Source organism: Mustela nigripes, chromosome 11, assembly GCF_022355385.1.
Source record: "Mustela nigripes isolate SB6536 chromosome 11, MUSNIG.SB6536, whole genome shotgun sequence".
NCBI classification, from domain to species: domain Eukaryota; kingdom Metazoa; phylum Chordata; class Mammalia; order Carnivora; family Mustelidae; genus Mustela; species Mustela nigripes.
This window is the reverse complement of record NC_081567.1, coordinates 16,105,146-16,128,337: the sequence shown is the minus strand read 5'-3', so window position 1 is coordinate 16,128,337 and position 23,192 is coordinate 16,105,146. Positions and strand designations below refer to the sequence as shown.

Sequence of the window (23,192 nt, the reverse complement as noted above, 5' to 3'; positions counted from 1 at the left end):
CAGAGAAAATGCTGGTCAGGAGAGCACACCCACTACCACCCAAATGCAGGAACAAGAAGTTGCAGATTCAACTACCCTCAGGAGTCAGACAGATGAGTGCATGAAGTTACCTACAGCAAGACAATTAGGAATGGCGGGGTCTGTGGCAAGTAGGAGCTTTCATTCTTCTGCCTAAAGTATTAATAACACTCGGAACATTAAAACACCCTGTAAATCATATCTTAAAACTAACTTGACCTGAAGAGCCATGAGTTTGAGACTGAAATATCGATCCAAAGTACACCCCTCTCTTTGGAGCTTTCAAAGCAATTTTACATCAGTAACTCTATCTCCCTTATACGTGTGAGAAAAGTGAGGCTCAGAGACGTGAGGTGCTTCTTAAGATGACATAGCAAGGAATTAGTAGCACAAGGCTAGGTCCAACCCTTTCGGACTCTGGCCTGCCTTCCTGTCTTCTGAAGGTGATGGGAAGAGGGTCTAAAAAGATGGGCACCATTTAATTTTTTAAAATTAAGGCTATTTTAGGGGGCACCTGGGTGGCTCAGTCGTTAAGCATCTGCCTTTGGCTCAGGTCATGATCCCAAGGTCGTGGGATCGAGCCCCGCATCGGGCTCCCTGCTCAGCAGGAAGCCTGCTTCTCCCACTCGCCCTCCCCTTGCTTGTGTTCTCTCTCTTGCTGTGTCTTTCTCTGTCAAATAAATAAAATCTTTTAAAACAAAAAATAAATAAAAATTAAGGCTAACTTTTAGAAGAATATTGCATTGATAGCATTGAGGGAAAGGCACAGAGACTTCTTAGATACACCCGGTCCCCACACATGAGAGTCTCTCTATTACCAACATCCTTCATGATAGTGGGACATTTGTTACAACTGATGAACTGACATTGACACAGTCTAATCACCCAAAGTCCATGATTTACCTTAGAGTTAACTGTTGGTGTTGTACATCTTATGAGTTTAAACAAATATATGACGTGTATCCACCATTACAGTATCATAGAGAGAGTATTTTCTTCCCTAAAAATCCTCTGTTCTCGCCTCCTATTCATCCCTCCCCCACTGACCCCTGGCAATCACTGATTATTTTAGTCTCCATAGTTCTGCCTTTTCCAGAATGTCCTACAGTTGGAATGATACAGTATGTAGCCTTTTCAGATTGGCTTCTTTCACTTGATAACATGCATTTAAGTTTTCTCCATGTTTCTCTCTCTCTCTCTCTTTTTCTTTAATTTTTAGAGAGGGAATTATGGGGGAGAGGGGGCAGACGGAGAGGGGGAGAAAGAATCTTAAGCAGGCCCCATGCCTAGGGCAGAGCCCAATGCAGGGCTTGATCTCACAACCCTGAGATCATGACCTGAGCCAAACTCAAGAGTTGGATGCTTAGGGCGCCTGGGTGGCTCAGTGGGTTAGGCCGCTGCCTTTGGCTCAGGTCATGATCCCAGGGTCCTGGGATCGAGTCCCGCATCGGGCTCTCTGCTCAGCGGGGAGCCTGTTTCTCCCTCTCTCTCTCTCTGCCTGCCTCTCTGCCTGCTTATGATTTCTCTCTCTGTCAAATAAATAAATAAAATCTTATAAAAAAAAAAAAAGAGTTGGATGCTTAACTGGCTGAGCCAACCAGGCACCCCCCTCTTCCATGTTTCTGTGTGTCTCAATAGCTCACTTCCTTTTCGTGTTGAATAATATTCCACAGTCTGGATGTATCATGGTTTATCCATTCAGCTACTGAGAGCCACTTTGGTTGCTCCCAAGTTCTGGCAATTATGAATAGCACTATAAACATCCATTTGCAGTTTTTTGTGAGGATGTAGGTTTTTAAAAAAATTCCTTTGGGAATCAGAAGGAGTGTGATTGCTGGATTGGATGGTTAGAGTATGTTTACTTTTTTTTTTTTTTAAAGATTTTATTTATTTATTTGACAGACAGAGATCACAAGTAGGCAGAGAGGCAGGCAGAGAGAGAGAGGGAAGCAGGCTCCCCGCTGAGCAGAGAGCCCGATGCGGGACTCGATCCCAGGACCCTGGGATCATGACCTGAGCCGAAGGCAGCGGCTTAACCCACTGAGCCACCCAGGTGCCCGAGTATGTTTACTTTTGTAAGAAACCACCAAACCATCTTCCAAACTGGCTATACCATTCCCAAAAGCAATGAATGAGAGCTCCCATTGTTCCACAGTCTTGTTGGCATTTGGTGTTGTCAACATTCCGAATTTGGGTCATTCTGATCGATGCGTAGTGGTATCTCACTGTTGTTTTAGGTGGCATTTCCCTGATGCCACATGATGTGGAACATCCTTTCATACATTCACTTGCTGTCTGTATGTCTTCTTTGCTAAGGTCTTTGGCCCATTTTTAGTGTTTTCTTATTGAGTTTTAAAAGTTCTTTGAATATTTTGAGTAACAGTCCTTGATCAGATGTCTTTGTAAATACTCTCTCCCGATCTGTGGCTTGTCTTCTCATTCTCTTCACATTGACTTTCACAGGGACATTTTTAGTATATGTGCTGCTGAAGCGAGCACTCACAGGGACATTTTGAATTTTAATGAAGTCCAGATTTCCAATTATTTCTTATATGGATCATCCTTTCCTTATTGTTTCTAAAAGGCATCAATACCACAGTCAAGGTCATCTAGATTTTCTATGTTATCTTCTAGATGTTTCACAGTTTTGCTCTGTACATTTAGGTCTGCAATCCATTCTGAGTTAATCTTTGTGAAAGGTGTAAGGTCTGTGTCTAGATTAATATTTTTGCTTATGCACGTTCAGCTGTTCTGGCTTCACTTGCTGAAAAGAGTATTTTGGCTCCATTGTATTACCTTTACTCCTTTGTCAAGATCAGTTGCCCATATCAATGTGGATCTACTTCTGGGCTCTCTATTGATCTTTTTGTTCTTTTGACCTATTTGTCTATACTTTTGCCAATATCATGCTTTCTTGTACTGCAGCTTTACAGTAAGTCTTGACGTCTTTCAACTTTGTTCTCCTTCAATAATATCTTGGCTCTTCTGCCTCTAAAGTTTAAGGTATAAACTTTTAAAATCAGTTTGTTGATATTCACAAAATAACTTGCTGGGATTTTTATAGGGATCGCCCCAAATCTGTAGATCAAGTTGGGAAGAATGGACATCTTGACAATATTTGGTCTTCAACACTCACTTTCCATTCAACTGAAATTTCATTTGTCAAATGGAATAATCTCCTTTTTACAGCGTTGTCTGAAATGTTATCCAGAGTACTGTAATCCCTAGCACAATATCCCTGCTCTCAGGAAGCTTATCTTTTAGACAGGAGGAGGGCAGACAATAAACAAGCATCAGATAAATTAGTAATTTCCACGTAAGTGTTGTGAAGAAAGCATGGAATCGGGAGTGACTGGCAGTGAAAGGGCTGTTCAGTGTCAGGGAACTTCTCTGAGAAGGCAACATTTAAATTGAGACTTTGATGAAAAGGGAAAGCTAGCCATGAAGAAAAACTTTCAGACAGAAGAAACAACAAAAATGAAGGCTCTGGAAGCAGAAATGAACTTGATGGTTTGGAGAAGGACATGGTGGCTTCAGTGCAGTGAGCAAGGTGTAAACGAAGTTTTAAAAAATAAGTAGACAGGGGTCATGTCCTATAGGATATTTATTCTTAAAATTAAAGTATAAGATACATGCTTTGAGGTACACAAAATATACAAATGTTAAGTACACAGCTCAATGAATGTTCGCATCTATCTCGATCTGGAAATGACCTCCTCCAGATCAAGATAGAGAATAGCGGTCAGCAGACATTTTTGGTAAAGCACCAGACAGAAAGTTGCTTAGGCTTTGTGGGCCGAGGGCCTTTCTTGCAACTACTCAGCTATAGTACTGTAATAGGCAAGCAGACATAGATGCCATGTTAGTCAGTGGGTATGGTGGGATGCCAAGAAATCTTTAGTTACAGTGAAATTTGGTTTACATTTGTTTTTCATGTGTCACAAGAGTTTTCTTCCTTTGACTGTCTCTCAACCATTTGTAAGTGTAAGGCTTGTCACTTAGACTTGTTAACATTCTTAACTGGCAGGCTGTATGAAACCTGGGGCTGTACAAGACTTGCCCTCCGGGCCATGATTTACCAGCTCCTGACACACATTTCCAGTGTCCTCCTTGTGTCTCTTCCCAGGTAGAAGCCCTCTCTCTCAATGGGTATTATTTTTATCACCATCGGTTATTTTTTTTTAAAGATTTTTATTTATTTATTTGACAGACACAGTGAGAGAAGGAGGGGCTGGGTGGGAGAGGGAGAAGCAGGCCTCCCACGGAGCAGGGAGCCTGATGCAGAGCTCCATCCCAGGACCCCAGGACCATTACTCAAGCCAAAGGTAGACACTTAACAACTGAGCCACCCAGGCGCCCCACGGTCAGTTAGTTTTGTCTGCTCTTGAACTTTATATAAATGGGATCATATGTCAATTCTCTTGTGTCTGGCTTCTTCAACATAATGTCTGTCCTATGGGGATTTTAAGATACATAATTTAAGTGAATTAAGATGCCACTCAGGGGTCATAAGTATGAGAGCAACATGATCTTATTTATATGTAAAGGTCACTCTGGTTGCTATGTGGAAAATGGAGTAAAGAGAAAAAGGAGTGGATGTGGGGAAGCCAGTCAGGAGTAATCCAACCAAGAGATAATGGTGGCTGGCTCTAGGGTGATAGTCATAGAAACAGAAGAGAGATTTGGGGTTTATTTTCAGTTTGAGCTCATGAATCCAATACCAGTTATTTTTGTTGGTCCTGGGATCGAGCCCCACATCGGGCTCTCTGCTCTGCAGGGAGCCTGCTTCCTCCTCTCTCTCTGCCTGCCTCTCTGCCTACTTGTGATCTCTGTCAAATAAACAAATAAATAAAATCTTAAAAAAAAAAAAAAAGAAAGAAAGAAACCAAGCAACCCAGGGGCTTTGGGAGCCAACAGTAAGGGCAGCAGCCTAGGGGTGGTCGAATGGGATCACCTGGGGGTTGTCACCCTTGAGCTGAGTTTTGAAGGAAGAATAGCTGAAAAAGGACGGAATGGTTCATGGGAAGGCCCAGAAATGGGAGATCTCTTGGGAGCTCAGGGTGGTCCTATGAGGGGGTCTCAGAAATAGGTAAGCTTGGTGTGGAACAAACCACCACCACCACCACCACACCCACCACCACACCCGCCTGGGCCTAAATGGGTGGACATTCATCCACTTTTTCAACCAAATAATCTGTCCTGAGTCCTTCTGTATGCCTCGAGGCTCCAGCAGAGGCCAGACGTAGCAAATGGGCAACCTGTGGCTGAATTTGACCCCCAGACGTATTGTGGCCCGCCGGGTGACCACTGGAAAATCGTGGTTTGAACAGCGGCTCTTCTCGCGAATCGGAGCAGTCTCCAGGCCCTCTCATTCCTCACCCGACCCTCTTCACTTCCATGACTTTCGTGGCTCTTTCAGGTGTCGTCGTTTTCACACTGATCTGCTTACTGAAGTGTGAGCAGCCTGCAGTGTGATGCTGCTTCACGCGCATCTGTCTGTTTTCGGCCCCGATCTCCGCTGGAAGCAGCAGAGAAGGACCAGCTCCGCGTGAACCGGGAAGAACTCGGCCGAGGGAGGAGGTTTTGAAGGAGAACCTCATCCGGGCTCCCAAGGTGGGCGAGAGTCGGTGCAGCTGGACGCTCGGCCCCGACCCTGGCTCCGCGGTCACGGGCCCATCCAGGAGCTTCAGCTCATTCGTAAAACGGAGTTTGTCGGGATGAAGAGGGCCAGTGCATAAAGCGCTCTCGGCAGAAGGCGACCGCTCCTCTTCCGTTCTGGGCTGGCGCCTCTCCAGGGAGCCCCGAACCAGAAAGCTGGCCAGCGGACGGCACCACCAGCCCCGCCTAAGACGGAGCGGACCGCAGGGAACGCAGAGGCCCAGGTCTGCGGCCGGCTTGCTGACCAACCGCTCAGCTCTCCGGGTGATCTGGTCGCAAGCGGGGGCTGCTCCGGACCGGCAGCCGCAGTGCAGCCTCACGGGCACGGCCTCCAGTGGACCAAGACGCTGGGCCGCCGGGCGAGCGCGGGTCTCCAAGACTACATCACCCAGCCTGCTTTGCGCTTCGGGCAGCGCCCTACGCTAGCACGCGAGCCTCCCGTTCCCCCAACCTCGTTACTGTCTCTCGCGAGAGGACGGGCCGCGCCGGCGGTAGCGATAGCGAGCTGTGGTGCTGGTGCTGGTGGTGGCGGTGGCGGCCGAGACGGCGGCGGCCATTTTGGTGGGGCCTCGGAAGCGGCGGCGGCGGTTCGCTGAGAGTAGCGTCTTCCATTTTTCCCACCCACCGCCCGCAACCCTGTGCCGCGAGAGGAGGCAGTGGAAGCAAGGCGGTGAAAGTAGCCGCGGGCCCCAGGGGAATTTAAAGGCCGCGAAGGCGGCAGCCAAGAGGGGGCCCTCCCCCCTCCTCGGCGGGAGGGGGGGTGGAGCGCACGCCCCCGAGGACGCAGGTAAGGAGAGGGAGACAAGATGGCGGACGCTCCACAGTTCCCCCTCCCCTGACGGGTGACTGCGCGCGCATCTTTCCGCCGCCGCCTCTCCTCCCACCTTCCCGGGGTGCTGCGCGCGCACCTTCGGCCGGGGCCCCGGGGCCGGTGCGCGAGGCTGTCGGCGCGCGCCCATAGAGACAGGCTGAGGGGGGCCAGGCCGGCCAGCACAGGGCCCGGGCGCATCTCCTCTCCCCTCCCGCCCGTCTGCGCACGCGTGCCTGAGCGAGCGAGCGAGCCCTGAGAGGACGGACCCAGGTGCGCTCCTGCCCGCCCACCAACCCCAGCCCCCCCCCCCGGGGGCGCGCGGGAAGAGGAAGGGGGGCGTGGGACGAGGAGTCGGGGCGCGCGCCCACCCTATGCAGTCAGTAACCAGGACCCGGCGGCACGAACCCTCCCTCATGTCAGCCCTTCGCGGTCAGGTGGTGGGGGGCTCCCTGACGGGTAGGCATGAGAGACTTCCCAGCCTGCGACCCCCGTGTGCGTGGGCTTGGGCTCCGGCGGGAGCCCCCGGGCGGTGCGCGCAGCCGGCTCTCTCCGCCTCCAGGCGCGCACGCGCGGGCCCCTCCCCCAGTCCGTCGCGCACGTTGGGTGGGGTGGGAGTCGGGAGGGGGCGGGGCTAGCCTAGGGTTAGTGGCAGCTGGGGGCAGAGGTCAGGGGTCACGCCGGGTCAGTCTGTTGGGAGGCGCTGGGAGAGAGCCGTGCGGCCGGGGGTCAGGAGCTCAGGCGTCCTGGGGTCTGGTCCGCTCGGGTCCTGCGAATCGGCTGCGGAGGAAGGCGAGAATCCGAGGCTGCTCCGTGCTGAGGGCCGTCCTCGCGCGCGGGGAAGCACTTCCGGGCCTCGGTGGGTTTCGCCCACCTGTTTCCGGGGCACGGCTCCGCGCCCAGCGGCCTTTCTGCTCCTGACTTCTCCGAGGGGCCTGCGGCCGCGCGTGTGTCGGCGGGAGCGTGCGGCGCCGCAGGCGGAGGACGGCCCGCGCCCGGCCGGGAGCGGCTTCCGGAGCGTCCGCGGTGACAGCGCCTTCCCCGCGCCGCGCCGCGCCGCGGCCGCCCGCACTGGCGCCTTGGAACTTCGGGCTTCACGTCGGGGCTTCCCTCCGGCCGGCGCCTTCGGCCCGTGGGGAATTCCTTTTCCGCGAAACATGGTTTGCTTCTGTTTTCCCGAGATGTGAGCTTCTCTTGCGGTTGTGGCTGTCTTCCCGGCCTCGGATGTGGGTGTGTTTAACAACCTCGGACGTGGCGGTGCAGAAGCGGGGGTCGCTGCGGGTCGCTGCGGGTCGCTGCGGGTCGGCCCTCACGGTGCCCCTCCCTGCTGTGTGTTCCAGGCGTGGCTCCCCGCGGCGCGGCGGCACCGTGGAAGTGCAGACCTGCACGGGGGCTGCGGTCTCGGCTCACGCAGGTGAGGGTGCAGGGGCCGCGTCGTGCGCGGCGCTGGCGGGACCGCTGTTTCGAGGGTCAGAGGGTGTCCGGCTGGATGCGGGGTGCGGGAACACACCGGGCGCGCTTAGACAAACGTCCGACCGTCCTTGCCGTCGCCAGGCGCGGAGCACGTTCTCCGTGGTCTTGGCACGAAACTGCCTCAGTTGCAGTCTTCCCGTGGGTCCCGTGTGCGTCTCTGTGAGCCCTTTGTGGCGTGCGGTGGGGAGGGCACATCTCCGCCAGGGATGTCCTCTCTTTACTCCAAAGAAGGAACTAAGCTCTTATTAGGGTGCGAAAGGTACCTGGCTTGCAGGGCAGGTGTGAGGGTTATACAGCGTACCGGGTCGGGCTTAGTAAAGTGTGACCCACAGTGGAAGCTCCGGAAACATAGGCTATAATCATCGTTCATTCTCTTTATTCTTTCTCTTACTTTTTTTTAAGATATTAATTTGACAGACAGAGATCACAAGTAGGCAGAGCAGGGGGGGGGGCAGGCTCCCCGCTGAGCAGAGAGCCCCATGCAGGGCTCGATCCCAGGACCCTGGGATCATGACCTGGCCTGAAGGCAGCAGCTTAACCCACGGAGCCCCCCAGGCGCCCCCATTATCTTTATTCCTTAACATTGTTCTTGGTTTTTGTTTGTGTTTGTTTTTTTAAGATTCATTAATGTTTTCAAATCCCATTTTTACTCTTTTTACCCTATTTTAGGTGCTCCAGAGGCCGGTGGACCTGAGCGGAGGCTGGGACGCCCTAGTGGGCCCCGGGCCCTGGAAGGCGGGTCCCGGTGGCCGGTGGCCCAGAATGAGGCCAGCTCCCAGCATGCCCTGCAGCCGGACGCCAGCCCCTCGGCCAGCAGCAGTGGTGATAACGACCCAGTCATTCTTCAGGCGTCCAAAGAGGAGCCTGGGAGTGGGACCATGCAGAGCAGCCCCTCCCCTGCTCACCCTCAGCTCCCAATCCTGCAGACACAGGTTTGAACGTGGGGAGGATTCCTTCTCCGATTCTGCTTTGTGGGCTGTTAGATCTGAGTCAGAAGAAATGCGGCAAGTTTTAGCCACATTTCCATGATCCTACAGCTATCTGTATTTGGAAAATTTTTGGTGCTCAGGTTGACCATCAGTGTGATTAGATATTCACACGCTTTTTGACAGTAATATGATATTGATCGCTAAGACTGTGGAAATTCATTGTTACCTAAAAAGGGTGGAATTAGGCCAGGTTGGAAATGGAGATTGGGACAACATGCTTCCTAAGACTGAGCTTTGAGAATAGCTTAGTTTCCTTAGGAACTGGAAAAACATAAGTATTATGGATGGTGTGTAGTGTTTATACTTTTCTCATACTGAGGAAATGTAAGAGTAGGAAAAATGTGGCTTTTGAGAGTAGACATACATAGGTTTGCATAGAGTAGGGTTTTGATGGGCATGGATTTGATACTTAAAATTTTCCTGAGCGTGGGGCGCCTGGGTGGCTCAGTGGGTTAAAGCCTCTGCCTTCAGCTCAGGTCATGATCTCAGGGTCCTGGGATCGAGTCCCACATCGGGCTCTCTGCTCGGCAGGGAGCCCACTTCCTCCTCTCTCTCTGCCTGCCTCTCTGCCTACTTGTGATCTCTCTCTGTCAAGTAAATAAAATTAAAAAAAAAATTCCTGAGCAGCTGGGGAATTTTGTGATACACACTCATTTGTCATTTAACTGAGGTAGGAATTCCAGTGGCACACCTGTTAGGCGAGTGTGCTGGAGTAATTTATATGAGTTTGCTCACATCCACATTTAAGTGAGACTTTGTTCTTTACTTAACTATTTTTTTGCACTATTTTATGAAGTAGTAGTTGAGTGTTTGAGAACAGTGACCAGTCCCCGTCCCCTTCCACTTTCCTAGTAAACGAAACAACCAAGATTGATGAAGAACATTAAGAGGTTTAAGTAATCTGGGAGGTGGTCATGGTTGCTTTTTGAACTTGGTGGTAACTGAGATTGATTCTAATAGGTGAATCTGCCTTTCAGTGTAAAGGAAGAAAAAATGGGGAGGTGTGTATGTGAATGAACTTCTTTAGGTTCTGAAAGGATCATTAGTGTTTGAAATTATATGGTATGGTATTATTCTTGAATTTGGGAACTGTAAATGTCTGGCTGTGACTCCTTTTGCACGCCAGGCATCTGTAAACTTGGGTCTGCTATATTGAACACCTTACCAAAACATAATATCTTGTATATTTATACTTATAAAAATGAGATTGGTTATTTACTCGAGTTTTTTCTTGTAAGGTAGAATGAAATAATATGATGAGAACGTCCAATATCTTGCTAAGCATTCATTTTATCTATCATTTTCTGTTTATTTCTAGATGGTGTCGGACGGCATGACAGGCAGCAATCCTGTGTCCCCTGCCTCATCCAGTTCCCCAGCCTCTAGTGGGGCAGGCGGCATCTCCCCCCAGCATATAGCTCAAGATTCTTCTCTGGATGGACCTCCAGGGCCCCCAGATGGTGCCACAGTGCCCCTGGAGGGGCTCAACTTACCCCAGGCTGCTGACCTGGCTAACAAGGGCCCAAAGTGGGAGAAGAGCCATGCTGAGATTGCAGAGCAGGCCAAGCATGTACGTATTGGGAAGGCCCATGAGGATTCTCTTTCCTCAACTTCTGTGTGCCATGAACTTTTTACATTTCTTTCCTTGTGGATTTAGAGGGTGGGCTCTGCCTTAAATTGCAAATGTTGAGCAAGTTGCTTGGTCTCTGAACTTCCTTGTCTGTAAGTTAAAGGTGGTGTAGTAGTCTATAAAGTGTTGTGAGCTCTAAGTTAAAGGAGGAAATAGACCTGGAATGCTTTTTAAACTGTGAGGTTCTTAAGATTTACTGGTTTCTACTGCTCATTTCTGTCCTCTAGCCTCTGCTGCTTTACCCAGTGGTAAGTGTGGTCCCTGGACCGGCAGCATTGGCATCACCTGGCAGATTTGTTAGAGATTCAAGTTTGTTGGTACCCTTTTTACATCTATCCATTTAAAGCTAGAGGGTGGGGGCCCAGCAATCTGTCTTAAAAAGCACTCCACGTGATTCTGATGCATGCTTAAATATAAGAGCTATGGTCTAATAATACCCTTGTCTTTCTTGATTTTTTTCTTCACCATCAGGCCATTTAGTTCCCTGTCCTCTCTGGCTCTTGTTTCCTATGACTTAGTTTTTGTCAGGAGAAGACAAGAATAATGGAAGCAGTTGTCTTGAGCTTGTTTTTAAAGATTTCTTTCTTTATTTTAGAGAGTAAGTTGTTCAGGGGGAGGCAGAAGGATAGGGACAGGGAGAAAAGCTGAGAGGGGAGTCTGATGGGGTTGCTGGATCCTGCAAGCCTGAGATCATGACCTGAGCTGAAATCAAGAGTCCAGTGCTCAACTGACTGAGCCACTGGGGCTCCCAGTTGTCTTGAGTTTTTAAGTCACTTTTGTCTATTTGAAATGCTTTCACTTTTTTGCGTGTGAAATTTAGCCATAGTAGAAACACGTTACCTTTTTATCATACTATTGTTTAATCTTTTATGTATAACTTTTCAGTATTTTTACCAAAATGTATATTTTTATAAAAACAAATCAGATTGTGTACATTGGGCTTTATATATCTAAGCATGAACATACTCTTAAGTGGAATTCAACAGCGATGAAGATCCTTTGTATCCAGTCTATAAGGGAGGGTAGGCCCCTGCCTCCCTGGAGGCTTCCCTTGAAATCTGTTTTCCTCAGTCTTTCCTATGTTCGTGGGGCATGGAGATTGAGTGAGATAATGGAAAGAACATAAAATCTGTGTCTGGAATCATTAGACCTATTTTTTAATTTCCAGCTCTTACCACTTCCTGGTTCTGTGATCTCAAGTAAATCCCTTAATCTCTTATCTTTTCCCCCCCCTTCACTTGAAAAGGTTATAATACCTACTTACTTGCAGGATTGGTATGCGGACTTTAAGTCACATACAACATTCCGTCCAGACAGTGCCTATATTTAATCAGTGCCCAGGAATTCAGTTGTCTTCATGAGGTAGCATATATGTGCGGTAACTTGACTGACCTAGCTCTTCCCTGTTAGGAGGCTGAGATTGAGACTCGGATTGCTGAGCTGCGGAAGGAGGGTTTCTGGTCATTGAAGAGGCTGCCTAAGGTGCCCGAGCCTCCCCGCCCCAAGGGGCACTGGGACTATCTTTGTGAGGAGATGCAGTGGCTCTCTGCTGACTTTGCTCAGGAGCGTCGTTGGAAACGGGGTGTGGCCCGTAAGGTAGGTCATCTGCTGGGCGTACCTTCCAGTATTTCTTTTCCAGATTTCCTTTTCCTTGATAAGTGGGTTGGTTTGAAGGGAACCAAACAGAATAAACAGTATAGCGTGCTTATTCATGCCCATAGTTTCAGGAGGCAGGCTCTGACTTCCCAGATTTCTTGGCCTTGATTATTCTCATTGCTGTTGGTTTGAGGAGGGAGTAGGAGACTGGCCTTGGAATGTTTTCACTCTGGTGCCGTATTCCCACAGGTTGTGCGCATGGTCATCCGGCACCACGAGGAGCAACGGCAGAAAGAGGAACGGGCTCGGAGAGAAGAGCAAGCCAAGCTGCGCCGAATTGCCTCTGCCATGGCTAAGGACGTCAGGCAGTTCTGGAGTAATGTGGAGAAGGTAGGCGCCAGGGATCAGGAAAGGGCATTGCCGCCGGTTTGCTTAGTGCTAGCGTGGTAGCAGGAGTGACTGAAACTGCTGGAGAGAGGGCGCCCGGGTGGCTCAGTGGGTGAAGCCTCTGCCTTCAGCTCAAGTCGTGATCTTGGGGTCCTGGGATCGAGCCCCGCATCGGCCTCTCTGCACAGCGGGGAGCTTGCTTCCTCATCTCTCTCTCTCTGCAGGGCATTCAGCATGCTTTCCCTAAAACCTCTTTATGCCATTTACCTGTTTAAACATCATCGAAGTTCTCAGTAATCAAATTGTTCTCATATAGGAAGTTTTGTTTCTCAAGTACTGCCTGGTTTCTGTCTGTATATTCAGTCTTGTCTCCTGCCAGTTCCTTTTCTTTTCTACTTCAAATATTCTTTTTTTGCACATCCCTGATAACTTACCCATGTTCTTTCTGCTGCCGGGAGTGCCTTTCTTCTCATGCCCACTTAGGGAACACCTACTTAGTCTTTGAGATTCAGCCCCAGATACATTTGTAACTCTTTCTCTGCTGCCTGAAGTTAAATTGGCTATTCTCTTTCCTGTGCTCCCTTTGTGCTTTTTTCAAAAGCACTTTTTTGTTTTGTTTTGTTTTGTTTTCTTCAAAAGCACTTTTAAGGACATTTAGTTTTTCCCTCTTGAAAAGCAAGCCCAAAGACTAGCACAGAGGAGGTTTCCCTAAATGTTGGGTTAAAGATTACATGAATAATAGATTATATTCGTGACCTGTCCATTTCATGCTGTGGCAGGTGGTGCAATTCAAGCAACAGTCCCGGCTTGAGGAAAAACGTAAAAAAGCTCTGGATCTGCACCTGGACTTCATTGTGGGGCAAACTGAAAAGTACTCAGACCTTTTATCTCAGAGCCTCAACCAGCCACTAGCATCCAGCAAAGCTGGCTCTTCCCCTTGCCTTGGCTCCTCCTCAGCTGCCTCTAGTCCTCCACCCCCGGTTTCCCGGCTGGATGATGAAGGTGTGTGTCCTCTTTGGCTCTGTTACTCTTCCTCACGTGCCCTTTCCAGAGCTGAAAACCCACCCTGTGGCTTGCAGGGCCCCGTGGACTTTGTGACCTTGTTCTCCTGCTATAGATGGGGACTTCCAACCCCAAGAGGAGGAGGAAGAGGATGATGAGGAGACGATTGAGGTTGAAGAACAGCAGGAAGGCAATGATGCAGAGACCCAGAGGCGTGAGATTGAGCTGCTTCGACGTGAGGGAGAATTGCCATTGGAAGAGCTGCTCCGTTCCCTCCCCCCTCAGCTGCTAGGAGGGCCTTCCAGCCCCTCAAGAACCCCCTCATCTCGTGACAGTGACCCCCGCGATGGGCCTGAGGAAGGTGGTGAAGAAGAGGCCTCTCGGGTGTTACAGGTATGCGGAGGATGGGTAGAGGGAGGACTCCGTGGGAGCCGAGCTGGAGGTTCAAGGACTGAGTTCTGGCTCATAAGGTCGTTGTGGTTTTCCGGAGTTCTCCCTGGTCGAGGGCATTTGGCTCTCGTTGAGGGATGGATAGTGAAGAATCTGGGTTTGGGGCAAGTTGCGTTCTGAGATGGGAAGTTTCCAATGCTGTAGTGGAAGAGTACTGTACTTTACAACTGTTACGTGACCTTGAAAAAAAATACTTAATCTAGTTCTGCCACTTCTGTGAAATGGTCCTAATACTCCCTATTGGTTTGTAGGTTTGGAGCTAGGATGATAATCCTGAAGTCTTTTCTGGACCTAAGCTGTCTCTTTCTTAGAAGTCTGAGTGTGTGGGGTTGGTGCCCGGGGCCTGTGTTTCTTATCTAGCACTTTCACAGATCCTCCTCTGGACAGTGGGGCCAGGATTTGGTAGCTGGTGCTGAAAGAAAACCCTTGATTGCATCCTTGCTCTGGGACTGTGCCAGTGGCAGCTGTCACTCAGTGGGACAAAGAGATTGTTCTGTGACGTCATATTCAACATTGCATCTTTCTCCTGCTGTTCTAACCTCAGGTCTTGTCCCTTTTCATGCTTTGCCATTCAGGTGAAGCCCCCACCCTCTGTCACACAGCGCAACAAACAGCCTTGGCATCCAGATGAGGATGACGAAGAGTTTACTGCCAATGAGGATGAAGGTCAGGCATGTTCTCTTTATCTTATTGCCCCTTGCCCTTTGAATTCTCTGGACCTAACATTTTCATGCTTTCTCCTCTCCTCAACTTGGACTGGCTCCTGTGATTCTGTTCCCATTGATTTGGGGTCATTCTCTCTCGCAGCGGAGGATGAAGAGGATACCATAGCAGCTGAGGAGCAGTTGGAAGGGGATGTGGACCATGCCATGGAGCTGAGCGAGTTGGCTCGAGAAGGTGACATTCACCAGACGTTTCATGAGCATCCGCTTGGTGCAGAATGTGAGGGATAAAGAGATGAATAAGAAAGGGACTTTTCATCCCCCTTGGAGGAACTACAGGTCTAATGACAAAGAGAGATGGAAGCAAATAATTATAAATAGACTATGACGACCGGTTATGATGGAAGTTTGAACAGAGTGACGTGACCATGTTGGAGAAGTGGAGCTAATATAAGAGCATATTGGCCACATTTGACCTGAACCTTAAAGACAGGTTTAGTTTGATGTTGTCCTTCCCAGTGGAAGGCAGCAGCATCCATAGTTCTAGCCCAGGCTGTGGGGCTTGGCTTTGAAGCGGGTGCTGAAAGCACACTCTCTGTCTCCCTTCAGACCTGAGCCCAGTAGTGTCTGTAGAAACCCAGATAAAATGAATGGGCACCACTCAGACCTCTGTTTTGTCTTTACCCCTTTTCCCTCAGAGCACCCAGAAGCTTAGCCGTGGTTTCTTTTCCAGGTGAGCTCTCCATGGAGGAGCTACTGCAGCAGTACGCGGGAGCCTATGCTTCCGACGCCTCGGTCCCAGGCTCTGGGAGTAGTGAAGAGGAAGACGAAGATGAGGTTGAGGCTAACAGCTCTGACTGTGAACCAGAGGGGGCCACAGAAGCCGAAGAGGCTCCTCAAGAGGATAGTAGCAGTCAGTCAGGTGACTCTGTGGCCACGGGCACCCTGGAGGGGAGATACTGGAGGAGTAGGCATGGGGAGCACTAAGCCTTGGTCTTGTGCTTTAGAATCTGCTGAGGAGCAGAGCGAGGAAGAGGAAGATGAGCATTCGGAGGAGGAAGAAACGAGCAGCAGTTCTGAATCAGAGGAATCTGAGTCTGACGAGTCTGAGGAGTCTCCATCACAGAGCCAGGCAGAGGAGGAGGAGGAGGAGGAGGAGGAGGAAGACGATGACGACTTCGGGGTGGAGTACTTGCTTGCCAGGGATGAGGAGCAGAGTGAGGTAGACGCGGGGAGTGGACCTCCCACCCCAGGACCTGCCGCTGCTCTAGGCCCTAAGAAGGAAATTACTGACATTGCAGCGGCAGCTGAAAGTCTTCAGCCCAAGGGTTATACCTTGGCCACCACGCAGGTAACCCCAGAGCCCAGCTTCTGCTTTCTCATATCTTGACTTTTCTGTTTCCCAGTGACTCGTGCCTCCTTTCTACTGTGCTACCTCTCTTTTTCCCTACCAGGTGAAGACGCCCATCCCCCTGCTCCTGCGGGGCCAGCTCCGGGAGTACCAGCACATTGGGCTGGACTGGCTGGTTACTATGTATGAGAAGAAACTTAATGGTATTCTTGCTGATGAAATGGGGCTAGGCAAGACAATCCAGACTATCTCCCTGCTTGCTCACTTGGCCTGTGAAAAAGGTAACGAGGCAGGGCCCTCCCATTTGGGTCTTCTTGGCCAGTCCCCTGCAAAGACTGTTTAATGGGACTAACCGCGGGATGGTGAACCACTCCCTGTTTTGTGTTGTCTTGGTAGCTTTATTGACTCTGGTCTGTAACTGGAGATGCCAGTGTAGGATTCTTAGGAGGGGCCATTAGGTAGAGTGATCGGGGTTATACCTGAGGAACCAGAACAGAGCCCTAAAGTTTGTATTTCCTTACTATCTCTCTCTTTAATTCTGCTTAAAATCTTTCTATTTTGTTTTTCTAAGTTGAGATGTAGTTGGCATATAACATTATACGACTTTTAGGTGTCTAGTATAACGTTCTGAAACTAGTGTGTGTTGCGAAATGATTAGCACAGCACACGTCCACTACCACACAGTTGCAAAAGCTTTTTTTCTGTTGTACTGAGAATTTTTAACATCTCTCTTAATGGCTTTTGAATATGCAGTCCAGTATTATTAACTATAGTCACCATGCTGTACATGTCTCATTCTTTTGCTAAACAGGTAACTGGGGTCCCCATTTGATCATTGTCCCCACCAGTGTGATGCTGAACTGGGAGATGGAGCTGAAGCGGTGGTGTCCCAGCTTTAAAATCCTCACTTACTACGGAGCCCAGAAAGAGAGGAAGCTCAAGCGGCAGGTTCGCGCTCTGTGTGATGGATCACTCCCGCGCCCCCTTTGCCCCACACTGATGCCTCTCTTACTCTTAGGCCCTTTTCTCAAAGAAGTTCTTTCCCTCCGCTTTCTATTGCTGCCTCCTTCTTCTGGGACTTGGCTGTTTTCTCCAGTCCTGACTTATGTCCTTTGAGGACCTTAGCGTACCTTTTCTTTATCCTTTCCTTCCTTTTCACCCCACCATCTGCTGCTTTCTCCTGATTCCTCAGGGCTGGACCAAGCCCAATGCCTTCCACGTGTGTATCACGTCTTACAAGCTGGTGCTGCAGGACCACCAGGCCTTCCGTCGCAAGAACTGGCGTTACCTCATTCTGGATGAGGCTCAGAACATCAAGAACTTCAAGTCCCAGCGCTGGCAGTCCCTGCTCAACTTCAACAGGTGGGGGTGCAAATGGGCATTTGGAGGAGGGTTGACTTGACTTGAAGAGTGGGATGCTCAGAAGGTTGGGACCCTGCTGGTCATCCTTCTTCCAATTCCCTCTGTTTCTTTGCAGCCAGAGACGCCTGCTCCTCACAGGAACTCCATTGCAGAACAGCCTCATGGAGCTGTGGTCCTTGATGCACTTTCTGATGCCCCATGTCTTCCAGTCTCATCGCGAGTTTAAAGAATGGTTCTCTAACCCCCTAACTGGCATGATTGAGGGCAGCCAGGAGTACAATGAAGGTCTGGTCAAACGCCTGCACAAGGTAGGGCCGGAAACAGTTTGGCAGGGTGTTGGGAGCGGCAAACTAAGGGCAGTACCTGGAAGACCTTTAGGGAGAGGGAAATCAGTGCTGGGCTGAACTTGCTCAGTTGTCAGGTGGCAGTGTTCTGGTGACTGACCCATTGCCAAACTGAGTGACCTCATCTTAGTCATTATTTTACTTGTGTGTCCCCCCCCCCCCCCCCCCCAAGCAGTGACACTTGTCTTTATTCTCTGAATAGAATGGTCCTGCTGATTGGTCCTTGCTTAGATTTCTTCTTACCAGGCTTTCTTCAACTTTTGGGTTCTTTCTCTTTTTCTGTGGGTTTTTTTTTTTTCCTCTCTCTCTCTTTCTTTTTTTCCTTTTGTTTTCTCTGGATCCTTTTTTCCAGCCTTTTTTTTTTTTTTTTTTTTTAATTTGAAGATTTTATTTATTTTAGAGAAGGGGAGGGGGAGGAGCAGAGGGAGAGGGACAAGCAGACTCCGCAGTGCGTGCAGAGCATGATGTGGGGCTCCGTTCCGTGATGCTGAGATCATGACCCAACCCAAAATCAAGAGTCGGATGCTCTACTGCTTTGTCCAGCTTCTAAGTAACATCTCTCAGCATTTTGGTGAGACAGCTCTTTTGTCTCAGTTCATGTGTCTTAAGGCTTTAAAGACTTTCTGATTTGTATTTTTACTCTCCCAACCAATCTGTATTTAAATTTCTGACTTGGTATCTTTAATTCAGAGTTACTGAATTCGAGTCTTGAATACACAGTATTTAAGCCAAACATCTCAAATTTTATAGCCTACTGTTTCTACTCTGTTTTCTTCACACTGTCACTTCGGTAAATCAAACGAGAAACCAGAATCTTCTTTAACTATGTGTCTTTCCTTCATTATATTTATATTTTTCATTTCTTCCATGTGTATTTAAAAACAATCCTATCAGATTTTACCTCCTCGGATTTCAGATTCGCCTTTTTTCTCTGCTCTCTGTCACTGCCACAATTTTTGTTCTCAGCTTCTTTCCTGGATTTACTTTCATAATATTACAAATTTACAGTTCCTTCTTGAAATGTAATTTAAGTTATCCCTTCTGCATAGTTACTCTGCCCTCGGTGTCTTTTTCTTTTTTTTTTAAAGCATTTCTTAAGGAGTGGTATTACCATCTTTATATGGATCTCCTCCAATAGACCGTAAAGTCCTGAGTGGAGAGCTTACATTTGATTCCTCTTTCTGTGATTGATTCCTGGCATCCTTTATGGCTTTACGAGTATTTACAGAAGGGCTAAGCTAGGGTTCTGCTGGTCATTAGGCCAAAACCCAGCTAGAGGAGCGAGGCTGGGGCTCAGTGCCCATCGTTCTCCTATTAGCCTCCTGCTTATTTGCTTTTAGGTTTTGCGGCCTTTTTTGCTGCGTCGGGTTAAGGTGGACGTTGAGAAGCAGATGCCTAAAAAATATGAGCATGTTATCCGCTGCCGGCTCTCCAAGCGTCAGCGCTGTCTCTATGATGACTTCATGGCACAGACCACGTAAGGGAGGACAGAGGGTGGGCCCTGGGGCCCTATATTGGAACAGATGTGATTGTCAGGATGCCCATTTATTTTTCCTCTCTCCCAGCACTAAGGAGACACTAGCCACAGGCCATTTCATGAGTGTCATCAACATTTTGATGCAGCTACGAAAGGTCTGCAATCATCCAAACCTGTTTGACCCTCGACCTGTTACCTCCCCCTTCATCACCCCAGGAATCTGCTTCAGCACCGCCTCTCTGGTGCTAAGGGCCACTGATGTCCACCCCCTCCAGGTAAGTCGTTCCCAAAGTTATTGGCCCTAGCATAACCCTGTATCCTTTTTTTTAAGGCTAGAGTCCAGTTATGGCATCCTTCCCTTATAAATTGAGCACTTTTCCCCTGGTTTCATCGTTTTCTGTCTGTGTGACTTAGGGCAAGCTAATTTTTAATTGATCTCTAACACTAAGTTTGGTTGCCCTTGAAAGTTAGGGATTATAAAGGCCTATTATCTGCAATATGTTTGTGAAAACTGTGTTAATATTTTTGAAAGTGCCTGGCATGTTAGTGATACTTAAATACTATTTTGTTTTCCTGTTCCTTCCTTCTTTTTGGACACCGCCCCCCCAAACTTTTGATTTTGTTGTGGTAAAATACACAGTTTTACCAGGTTAACCCTTTTTAAGTGTATATTTTAGTGGCATGAGCATAGTCACGTTGTGCGACCACCACCACGCATCTCCAAAACTTTTTTCATCTTTCCAAATTGAAACTCCATGCACACGAAATAGTAACTCCTCATTCTCCCTTGTCCCCCAGCCCTTGGCAGCCACCACTGCTTTTTCTAAGTTTGACTCTTCTGGGTACTCAGATAAATAGGATCATATGTATTTATCCTTTTGTGACTGGCTTATTAGCAGATTGTCTTCCAGGCTCATCCATGTTGTAGCATGTGCCAGAATTTCCTTGCTAAGTGGGGATGCCGTTTCATACATGTGTCTACATGTCTGTATACATCCATGCTTACACATGTATATGTCCTGCATTTTGTTCACCTGTTTACCCATCATGGATGGGTAAATAACTTTGGGTTATTTTCGTTTTCTGGCTATTATAAATAATGCTACAGTGCACATGGGTGTACAAATACCAGTTTGAATCCCTGCTCTCAATTCTTTTGGGGACATAGAGTTGCTAGATCATATAGTAGTTTGATTTTTAATTTTTTGAGGTAAACGGCTGTATTATTTTCCATAATGGCTGCTGCATTTCACATTGCCAACAGCAGTGCACAAGGGTTCTAATTTCTCCATATCATTGCCAGCACTTGGTGTTTTTTTGTTTTATTTTATAGCCATCTTAACAGGTGTGAGGCGGCAGTACCTCATTGTGATTTTTTTTTTTTAAAGATTTTATTTATGTATTTGACACAGAGAGATCACAAGTAGGCAGAGAGGCAGTCAGAGAGAGAGAGGAGGAAGCAGGCTTCCGCTGAGCAGAGAGCCCGATGCAGGGACTCAATCCCAGGATTTAATCCACTGAGCCACCCAGGCGCCCCACCTCATTGAGATTTTGATTTGCATTTCCCTGATGCTTAGTGATGCAGAGCACTTTTCCTGTGCGTTGTGTATTTTCTTTGGAGAAATGTTTATTTGGCATATTTGCCTGATGTTTTTACTTGGGTGGCTTTGTTGCTTAGTTGTGGGAGGTCTTTATATGTTCTGGATATTATCCTCTTACCAGATACATGATTTGCAAATGTTTTTGTCCCATTCTATGGCTCGCCTTTTCATTTTGTTGGTAGTATCTTTTGACGCAGTCCTGCGATCAGTTTTTTCTTCTGTCGCCTGTGCTGTTGGCGTCGTATCCAGGAAACCATTGCCTTATTGGCTCGTCTGACACCACGCTTTTGTGTTTCTGCCAGCGGATAGACATGGGTCGGTTCGATCTTATTGGCCTGGAGGGTCGTGTCTCTAGATACGAAGCTGACACATTTCTACCCCGGCACCGCCTCTCCCGCCGGGTACTGCTAGAGGTGGCCACTGCTCCTGATCCCCCACCCCGGCCCAAACCCGTCAAGATGAAGGTCAACAGGTACCAGGGCTGACGGATAAAGGGATGGGTTCCTGGAAAAAGTGGCTACAGCTGGCTGGGGGCAGAAATTGGGGTGGAAAGGAGAGAGTCGGAGGCTCGGCTAAATGTTTGTGCGGGACGGATGCAAAGTCCTGGAGGAAGTTGGGGAGAGAAGAGGGTCCTGGGAGCCGCCCCTGTGTTGTCGCCGATCTGTTGCCCCCTTGTTGTGCTCGGTGCGTTTTGGTCATCGTGATTTCTTTCCCTCTTTCCCTTGTGTCCTTTGTGTCTTTATCGCCTTTGCTTTTGTGGCGCTCGACTTCCGCGTCGGCTTCGTCTTCCTTACTCCTTCCTTCCCCGGCCCGCGCTCCTTCCTTCCCTCCCGCCCTTTCCATTCCGTCCTTCCAGGATGCTGCAGCCGGTGCCCAAGCAGGAAGGCCGGACAGTGGTGGTGGTGAACAGCCCACGGACCCCCATGGGCCCTGTCCCTGTGCGACCCCCTCCAGGCCCTGAGCTCTCCACCCAGCCCGCCCCTGGCCCAGCCCCCCCAGTGCTGCCAGCACCGCTGATGGTGTCGGCCTCGCCTGTTGGGCCCCCGCTTCTTCCGGCATCCCGGCCTCCCGGCCCTGTTCTGCTGCCCCCACTGCAGCCAAACAGTGGGCCTCTGCCCCAGGGTGAGTTACAAGGGGGCCAACCTGCTGGGGGGTCACCTCAGGCAGATTGTTCAGGTTGGGGAAGGAGTAATGGAATTAGTGTCGAGGGAGCGAAGTTGGAGACAGAGCTGTGGTGGTTGTTGGCTTGGGAGCGTGTGTGGAGCTTGCTGGGAGCGGGCTGGGGCTCCAGTCGGTATACCTGACAGATGTTTGCTTTGTGTCTGCAGTGTTGCCGTCCCCCCTGGGGGTCCTTAGTGGGACCTCACGGCCTCCTACGCCAACCCTGTCCCTGAAACCGGCCCCACCTGCTCCTGTTCGCCTAAGCCCTGCCCCGCCTCCGGGCTCCTCCAGCCTGTTGAAGCCCCTGACAGTGCCACCAGGCTACACGTTCCCTTCCGCTGCTGCCACCACCGCCTCCACCACCACGGCTGCTGCTCCCACCACGGCAGCACCAGCTTCGGCTCCTGCACCGCAGCGCCTCATCTTGTCCCCGGATATGCAGGCTCGCCTGCCTTGTAAGTTCTCCGTGGTTTGTGAGTGAAGGCTTTGAGACGAGAAGTTTTACATGCTACAGGGCTGGAGAAAAGCTGCTGAGGAGTATAAAAGGGTAAAATTCTAGGTAGCTAATGTCCGTGAAGTATCTTGCTGTATGCTGGAAATTCATAATCGAGAGCTGTCAGGGAGTTCTGAGAGATGAGTGAATAATGGTAACCCTAGCAGTGGAGCGCTTATTTGGGGTGAAAGCGCAGCGTGGAGCTGGGGTGACGATTAGCTCAGTAGCCCGGCAGCCCATTAGAAGACATAAAGGAGATGGTTAGGCAAACCAGTGGGATTGAAAGTAGCAGCACACTGAAGGCTCAAAGGCTGAGTTTACTGGAATTTGGTAAATTGAGGGGGAGGGTTGGAGGAAGTGGAGACCTGTGCTTCGTGGGGCAAAGTGGTGTTCAAGGCGTCCCTGGGTATATTCGGCCCTCTCTTTGTTCCCAGCAGGTGAAGTGGTCAGCATCGGGCAGTTGGCCTCACTGGCACAACGTCCCGTGGCTAGCGCAGGGGGGAGCAAACCTCTCACCTTCCAGATCCAGGGCAACAAGCTGACTCTGACTGGTGCGCAGGTGCGCCAGCTTGCTGTGGGGCAGCCCCGCCCGCTGCAAAGTAGGTAAAACCCACCCCCTGTCCTGCCTTTTTTCTCCTCTTCTTTGTCTCTTTGTTTTTGTTGCTCTTTTCAGACGTCGGTCTTAATGTTTCTTTCCCGAGCTTCTGGTGGGTGGGGCCAAAGGGAGCGT

The 23,192-nt window shown here is 49.5% G+C and overlaps 1 protein-coding gene and 1 non-coding gene across 10 annotated transcripts in view; both read left to right on the top strand.

The window, feature by feature from the left end:
- Window positions 1–6,181: 6,181 nt before the first annotated feature.
- SRCAP (Snf2 related CREBBP activator protein) overlaps window positions 6,182–23,192 on the top strand; it is a 32,586-nt gene continuing 15,575 nt past the window's right edge. For 2 of the 9 annotated variants that reach the window (XM_059414876.1, XM_059414874.1), the window contains exons 1-23: window positions 6,775–6,943; window positions 7,666–7,714; window positions 7,825–7,898; window positions 8,627–8,889; window positions 10,265–10,516; window positions 11,987–12,172; window positions 12,422–12,562; window positions 13,339–13,561; window positions 13,677–13,954; window positions 14,587–14,677; window positions 14,819–14,908; window positions 15,407–15,595; window positions 15,681–16,024; window positions 16,128–16,305; window positions 16,836–16,972; window positions 17,217–17,386; window positions 17,502–17,694; window positions 19,071–19,207; window positions 19,296–19,482; window positions 21,111–21,280; window positions 21,665–21,930; window positions 22,137–22,424; window positions 22,897–23,061. In XM_059414876.1, the coding sequence (XP_059270859.1) occupies window positions 6,859–6,943; window positions 7,666–7,714; window positions 7,825–7,898; window positions 8,627–8,889; window positions 10,265–10,516; window positions 11,987–12,172; window positions 12,422–12,562; window positions 13,339–13,561; window positions 13,677–13,954; window positions 14,587–14,677; window positions 14,819–14,908; window positions 15,407–15,595; window positions 15,681–16,024; window positions 16,128–16,305; window positions 16,836–16,972; window positions 17,217–17,386; window positions 17,502–17,694; window positions 19,071–19,207; window positions 19,296–19,482; window positions 21,111–21,280; window positions 21,665–21,930; window positions 22,137–22,424; window positions 22,897–23,061 (4,156 nt within the window). In that variant the 5' untranslated portion in view covers window positions 6,775–6,858. The other 7 variants (XM_059414878.1, XM_059414880.1, XM_059414883.1 and 4 more) reach the window with 7 other exon arrangements.
- LOC132027349 (small nucleolar RNA SNORA30/SNORA37 family) lies at window positions 14,368–14,496 on the top strand. The gene has a single exon (XR_009407136.1). It is a non-coding gene; the product is annotated as a small nucleolar RNA SNORA30/SNORA37 family (small nucleolar RNA).